The sequence below is a fragment of the Dipodomys spectabilis genome, unplaced genomic scaffold (assembly GCF_019054845.1).
Source record: "Dipodomys spectabilis isolate Male_0828 unplaced genomic scaffold, ASM1905484v1 ptg000163l, whole genome shotgun sequence".
Taxonomy (NCBI): Eukaryota; Metazoa; Chordata; class Mammalia; order Rodentia; family Heteromyidae; genus Dipodomys; species Dipodomys spectabilis.
Genome location: NW_024870840.1, coordinates 6,809,697 through 6,816,660, shown reverse-complemented (window position 1 = coordinate 6,816,660; position 6,964 = coordinate 6,809,697). Strand labels below are relative to the sequence as shown.

The following is a 6,964-nucleotide window of genomic DNA, read 5'->3' as shown; positions in this document are numbered from 1 at the left end:
AGGATTAGGAGCATAAGTTGCACAGTAGTTACACCCCAGAGAAGTCTTGGGGTGCTGTCAGTGTCCTAAGGTTACCTGCTAGCAAAATGCAGAACTTTCAAAACTCCACAGCTGCCTCCTTGTTCCCAGATAACTGTTAAATGGCAGAGTGTGCAACACAAGAACAGAACAGCAAAAGACTCTAGAAGAATGTCCACAGCCCCTTGGCATTGTGTAAGTTCTGCCAGAAGACACAGCTAACACTAGACAAATATTGTTAATGGGGTGTGAAGGAGAAACACAGAATCTGAATATTTGAATGAAAATGGTATCAAGCCATCAAATGGCAGATGTCGGGAGTCTAGCCTTTTAAATTTTAGTCTACAAATAATCTCTCTCTAAGACACATTTAGTAATCCTCCATCTTGGCTCCCCTATTTGGATATACACAGGGTGTTTTCCTTCAAGGCACAAAACTGTCTTGTGAGTTCCAAGATCTTCATAAAAACAAAGTAAGAGATGCAACAAGTGAGTTCAGCTATATCATTGAGCCTTCTATTTACTCAGGATATACCTTTCTGATAACACACCATAGTACAGCTACACAGGAAAATTTTAAAGGTGGCAAAATGCATGTGTGGATTCCAGAAAAGATAAGTCTGTTTTCAACAGTCACAGGCTGTATGGCACACATATGTGCGCGCACATGCACGCGCACGCGCACGCACACACACACACACACACACACACACACACACACACACACACACACAATTATGCAGACACAGCACTTTTATTATGTCTATTCAACTTGGAAAAGGCCAGGCTGCTTGTCAGTCCTTACAGTTTTTACACCAGGTTTTCCAAAGGATGGATGTGGCCCTTATCTACAGAGAAGGATCAGTAATGTTTATTTGGCTTACTTCACTTGGTGTAAGTTTTTATGGCAGCCTTCTATGACCACAGAAATATACATTCTCTACAACTCCAAGTAAGAAGCGCAGCTTGTAAAAGTCAGGTTTGTTTTTATTTAATACATTCTAATCAAATAGTAACAGCAGTAAATAAACACTTGGAAAAACAGACAGGTATCCCCCTGTATCTGGAAGAAAATTAAGTCAAAAGTATTCTACATGGTAGAAGGGAGAGAACTGCTGATGTCCATGGTTAGACAATTCAAGGACAACGTGGAAATTTCTAAAGCCATTTCCAAAATTAATGGCAACAGGTCCGGACATAGCTACTTCAAAGGGTGAAATGCCTACTTATCTACATTGGTATTTTATTACCAGGGGTTGGGTTGCACCGATAGAGCATTGACATTCTTGTCTTTAGCCTTAAAGGAAAAGGGAAGGCCTTTTCCATTTGCACCAGTTTCAAAGGATTCGGAAATAAGGCTCCCTTGAAATGTATTACTACAGTACTCATTCACAGGAGAGAGTTCATACGTGTAGTAAAAAGACAAATACAGGATTTCATGGTCATATTTTTTTGGTTGATTTGCTTAATTGCATAAAATGAAGGATAAATACTCACAAGCATGATCTGTTCAATGAAACTCCTAAGTACATCAGAATGCAATACAAAATGTCCCCAAACTGACTCTGATCCACAGGCATGTAAGATTGAAGCTAGGCCTGGGTCAGGTGGGTTCCTTTCCTCCTTTGGTACTATTCCATGGGGAACTCTTACCTAGTAAGGGAGCTTAGACCTTTGACCTAATGCAAAGGAGTTTCAGAAAGGCAAGGCATTCTGATCAAATGCGTCCAGGGCCTTTCTTGGGATGTTCGACAAGGATTGTCTGGTCTTGGTCAGCCTTAGGAAAGGAAGCATCGCTCAACTGCAAATGTCTAAGGGAACTTGGAATACTTAGCTACCTCTTCACACATTTATATTAATTGACTTCAGCTGTTCTTAGGAAGAATTCTGCGCAATTATCCAGAGCAGTCACTCAAGTTTTGGTTCTCTTTATGTACATATATACACACACATATGTATATACATATGTGTGTGTATATATTTATATATAGCTGCATTCGGAGATAACTCTATATGAGGCATGTTTAGAAAAAGAGAAACGCTTATACCTGGAATTTATATTCTTCCAAGTAATCTTTTAGTCTTGTTGGCAAGGGCAGTCCCCAGATGGTACCGGTACATTTGTTAATGGTGAGCCGACAGAGATGCTGCAGCGATGGTGCTGATGTGTAGAGTGGTTTGGTCAGGTAAAGGTGAACAGTCCCATTCCGGGGGGCCTCTGGGCCCGTGCGCTTATCCTTGCACATTTGAACATAGTAATCAATCAGATGAACCACACTGTCAAACTGTTTAAGCTTGGACTTGACACAGATGATAGAATCCAATCTGAATTTGCCATCTTGGTGCTCAATCCGCAGATTAGTTGGTCCAGCTGATGTCTTAACAGAGATTGTTAGTAGGTAGTCTGAATGTGAACTATCTCTAATCAAGAAAGTTCCTTCGGGTGCCTCTTTTAATTTCTCTTTGGCTTCGTTAACAGTCATACTTCCCCAGTACCATCCTGGGGTTTTTGTTCAAAAAGAAAAAGGAAAGAATGGAAAATAGTTATTATAAGAATTTTTAGAATCCTGTTACTTAAGTCATTTTTCTGGCTCTTAAACAATCGTCTGTGTATGAGACAATTTAATCAGTGGCTATTACAAATGCATTTAGTGGGAACTCAAATTTGAGTCCATTTTATTTTTTGAGCACCAACAGTGAGTCAGGCCTCTTTTTAAAATAACTTTTCTGTAGTTCTTCTTTAAACCATGTTAAGGTTTTCTTCTAATGAGCCAAAAGAACTTTTGCAATATGACACACTGGCTAACAAAACTAGATGCTTTTCGTACTGTTTCACAGAAATAAAAATTAAGTAAATTAGAAATCAATTAGTTAGAAATAAGATCCAAGCCCTTAAAAAAAAGTAGAAGACACAATTCCATTAATTCCAATAAAGTAAAAACAGAAGTAACTTTTTTTTTTTTTTGGATGGCTGAAATCCCACCCCCCCTCCCAAAAAAAATCTGCTAATGGCTGTGCCTCTTCTCAGCGTCTGCGGAAACACTGCGGTCTGGCTGATTTAGAAGTACAGTTGTCATATAATGGCTTCTGTTTGCCGCTCTGATTGATTACAACTGTCCCCATCAGTCGTTGACAAATGGGGAAATCACGATTGATAATTAGTACTACCAAGTTTATAGCCTTTGCTAAACTCCTTTGGACTTTGCCCTCTTGTTCAAGCTGTAATCACAACCCTGTCGATCTCCTCCGAAATCTCCAATTTGCTTCGCTTTGGCCAGATGTCTCCGGCCCATTCGGTTCTCCAAAGTGACTCAAAGGCATTGTGTGCATTTTTAAGAAGTTTGAACAATGTACTTCCCCCACCCCTGCAATAATAATAATAACAACAGTAATAATAAAAAGTACCGGATATTTGCAATCGGTCAGTGGGTCTCTCCAGCTCAGGGAAATCCCAGCGCCCGCACCGAAAGACAGTAACGAAGCAGGAAGCCGCGAGGGAACTTTCCTTCTCCTCGCTCTGCCTATTGCTACCAAAAAGTTCAGCCTCGCCCTCAAACCTAACCTTTTAGGATCCGGATTTTGAAAGCCGAAATGGCTACCCAGATTTTAAAAAAGAAAGAAAAGAAACAGATTTTTATCTTCTCTCAGATGCGGAAAGACTGGAGCGAGCTCTCGCGCGCTGCGCAGGGCTGCGGGTGAACCACGCAGTGCGCGCGCGCCCCGTGCCAGCGCTCCCCGACATTCCCGGGGAGCAGCTGTCCTCCTCGCAGTCCGGCAGTGCCTGAACTTGGCCGCCAGGATCCGGGGCTGCAGCCGCGGCTCCGCCCGAGAGCCAGACGCAACTGAGACTGCCGGGAGCGCAAGCGCCCGCTCGCCGCCCTGGCACCCTGCGGAAAGGGAGGCTCCGGGCACGTTCTACCGCCCGGGTTCGAATCCGTGTGCCGATCGCCCGGCGGCCCTGCAACCTTGTTGGGCTGCAGCAGGTATTAGAGGCACTTGCTAATCGGGGTCTTCAGAGAGCAACTTTCCTTTTGCATTCCCTAAGATCCTGGGCCGAGCGGGGCCGGCATCCCTCCCTCACCGCGGCTCCCCGCCCCGCAACGGGACAGGAAGCTTGGGGACGTGTTTCCATCTCATTCTTTTGCTAACCACCTCGGCCCCGGGTCCGGATGGCAGGCCCCGCCTTTGGGGAGGCGCCCCCTCCCGCACGCGCCGCGGCCGTCCATCCGTCTGCTCCCCTACCTGTTTGACTGAGTTCCCGCAGGGCCTTCGCCAGCCGCGCCGCCTCCGGGGACGGCTCCTCCGCCGACCCTGCGGTCCCCCACTGGCTTCGCGTCCTGTCCGCGCCATTCCCGGAGGACTCCAGACACCGCAGGGTCATGGGAGAAGGGTCCCCGCCGCAAAGACAGGTGGTCGCGTCCTTCCTGGAAGTCACAGGGAGCCCCCAAGCGCGCCCCTGCGTGGTGTCCGCAATGGTGCCGGAGGGGGGAGGGACGGGGCCCCGCCGGTCCTTCCTCCCCAAGTCCCGGTGGGCCGATGGCAAAGTTGCTCGCCGAGGTGATCACCCACAGACCGCCTGCAAAGACAAAGTGGGGTGGGCGGGGAGGGGGTTGGGTCGGCCCGAACCCGACCCTCCGTGGCTGGGGTGGGGGTGGGGAAGCGCAGACGTGGAAAATCCCGGGGACTCCTCCGCCTCTAGGCTCCGGCACCAGTTAACCCCCAGCATCCAGTTACCGCACGGGCCCAGCTCTGGAGAAAAGATGGATAAAGAGAGCGGGGATCCAAGCCCCAGGAGTTGGCAGGGGGTGACGGGGGTGGGGACAGAATGGATGGGGGTGGGGGGGACTGAGGTGTCTTCCCGCCTGGGCTGCTCGCTGAAATCCCAAACTGGCAGCTTAGGAAACACAAGTAGTCACCTGCAGGTCTAGTGGCGGGGAAATAAGGGCCTACCAGCCACCGACAAATAGGAAACAAATAGCAAGACAGCTCTTCTCACACTGGCATTTCCATTTTGGAAGTCTAGCAGCCGGTGGGTCCCCGCAGAATTCTTGCACCCTGGCAAAACCCGATTCCGAGCCCCCCCCGCCCCCCCGCCAGCAGCCGCCAGCCCCCGGTGCAGGGGGTTCGGGTGCCGCCGCATTCCCGCCGTGACTCGCAGCCTACGCGCCACCCCCACCCCCCACTCCGCTTCCCGGTGCGCGCTCCGGGTCGGGGTCCGGGGTCTGGGTCCCGGGCGCCGCTGGGCGCCGCGGCGGTCGCTCCGGGCCGCCGACGAGCTACTGCAGGCGGCCGCCGCCGCCGCCGCCGCGGGCGCTGTCGAGGAATCGGCCGGAGCGCGCAGCCCCCGGAGGAGCTCGGCCGAAGCGGCGCCGGGAGCGGCGAGCGCGGCGGGATCAACGTGCCACCATCCACCAACGCCGAGCTCTTACCTCGGCCGCCACCGTCGCCGCCGCCTTCGCATCGGGAGCCTCCCCAGCGGACGTGGGGCGGGGGGGGGAGCCGGGAGAGGCCCGGGAGAAGGGGAGGAGGGGGCTGTCCGCCTGAGTTCCCCTCGGTGGAATGAGATGCCTGGGGATGCGAGCCGCCCTGCGCGCGGCCGGAGTTCTCCGCCCAAAGGGATGGTCGCTGCTCCTCCACCCAGCACACGCCCCCCCAAGAAAACACCACACACCCACCACCCCGACCGACACACGCCCCGGGTTCTGACGCCCCCCAAACCCGGAGGCTGCTGGATGGGAGCTACCAAAGATCTGGGCGGGAGAGGGAGGGAGGACAGAACAAGGGCGGAGGCAGTCTGGCGGGGAGGAGCGGGAGATCAGGTTATTAGAATTATAAATTTGGATGGCAGTTTAGGGGGCAGACGGGGGGAACCCCCCCCAAAAAAATCAAAACTCCGGAGACTTCCCGACGCCGAGGAGGCACCAGAACGAGCAGCAGCAAAGAGGAACCAAGAGCGCCCGGCAGCGGGGCAGAGCCCTGGGCTCCAACTCGATCCCCCCCCCCTCCCGCGCCGTGCCCTAAACTGCGGAAGCCGAGTCAGCCCCGCCGCGCCCCGCCGCCCTCCCCAGCTTCTCTCCTGGGGGCGGAGCCTCGGGGAATCACACACACACACACACACACACACACACACACACACACACACACACACACACACACACACACACACACACACACACACACACACACACACACACACACACACACACACACACCAGTTCGGTACCTGCAGTGGGCGCCGGGGATCCTGAGGCTGCGCACCCGGAGCCCCGGCGCGCACTGTCGCCGGCCCGCGCAGCGCCCGTGGCTGCGGGCGACGCGGCTCATGCTTCAGGAGAAGCCCAAGGCCGGCGAGCCGCGGCGGTGGCGGCGGCGGCCAGACTTGGCAAGAGTTAAACGTCCGTCCCCGGAGCCGCGAGCGCGCGCGACTTCCCGGCCCGGCACGGCCCCGGCGCGCCTCCCTCTCTCCCTCCCTCCCCTCATTCCCTCCCCGCCTCCCTCCACCCGCTGCGCGGCGCGGCGCGGCGCTCGCGCCCCGCCCGGCGGCTGCGGAGGCCGCTTTCCAGGAACTTTCCAGGAATCCGCCTCACGTGACCGCAGCCCCCGCTCCGGCTTTAAAGAGGCTCCGCCGCTAATGCGCAGGCTTCAAGGAAGACCCGCCGGGAGCGCGCGGGGCCGCCGGCGGTCGACGCCTGGAATGACGCCCTTCCCTAGCCCCACACCTCTGCCCGCTCGGGGACAAAGGGGAGGACCAGGCCCCCGCCGATCACCGCCACCCCGGACGTGGTGCCACGGCCGGGTCCTGCTCTCAGCCGAGCATCCGGGCGCAGCCAGCAGCCTCGGCCTGGCGCCTGGGAAAGGAGCGGGGGTGGCTTTTCCATCCCCACCCCCCCTCCCGTGCCCACCTTCTAGAAGCGATCCCTAGGGGCTACATTGTGGGAGACGGGGG

General features: G+C 53.9%; 1 protein-coding gene across 4 annotated transcripts; it reads right to left on the bottom strand.

Moving 5' to 3' along the window:
• Positions 1 to 987: 987 nt before the first annotated feature.
• Socs2 (suppressor of cytokine signaling 2) lies at positions 988 to 6,438 on the bottom strand. 4 transcript variants are annotated; one of them, XR_006149524.1, is made up of 4 exons: positions 5,448 to 5,685; positions 4,261 to 4,594; positions 1,996 to 2,518; positions 988 to 1,951 (listed from the first exon to the last, which is right to left on the bottom strand). XR_006149524.1 is itself a non-coding variant. In XM_042693299.1 (3 exons), exons 2-3 carry the CDS (start codon positions 4,397 to 4,399, stop codon positions 2,061 to 2,063), a joined length of 597 nt encoding a protein of 198 aa, XP_042549233.1. In that variant the 5' UTR covers positions 4,400 to 4,594; positions 6,242 to 6,438; the 3' UTR covers positions 988 to 2,060. The 4 variants fall into 4 exon arrangements, 3 of the variants coding, with proteins under 3 accessions (XP_042549233.1, XP_042549232.1, XP_042549234.1); XM_042693299.1 differs by lacking the exon at positions 5,448 to 5,685 and adding an exon at positions 6,242 to 6,438 and having other exon boundaries at positions 988 to 2,518; XM_042693298.1 differs by having other exon boundaries at positions 988 to 2,518.
• Between the last annotated feature and the right edge of the window lie 526 nt (positions 6,439 to 6,964).

Bases quoted from the DNA above. Each gene is read 5' to 3' on its own strand.
- Socs2 (XM_042693299.1), bottom strand. From the start codon at position 4,399: ATGACCCTGCGGTGTCTGGAGTCCTCCGGGAATGGCGCGGACAGGACG. The intron at 2,519-4,260 runs GTAGGGGAGCAG...CAAAAACCCCAG, and splicing joins GCGGGAACTCAGTCAAACAG to GATGGTACTGGGGAAGTATG.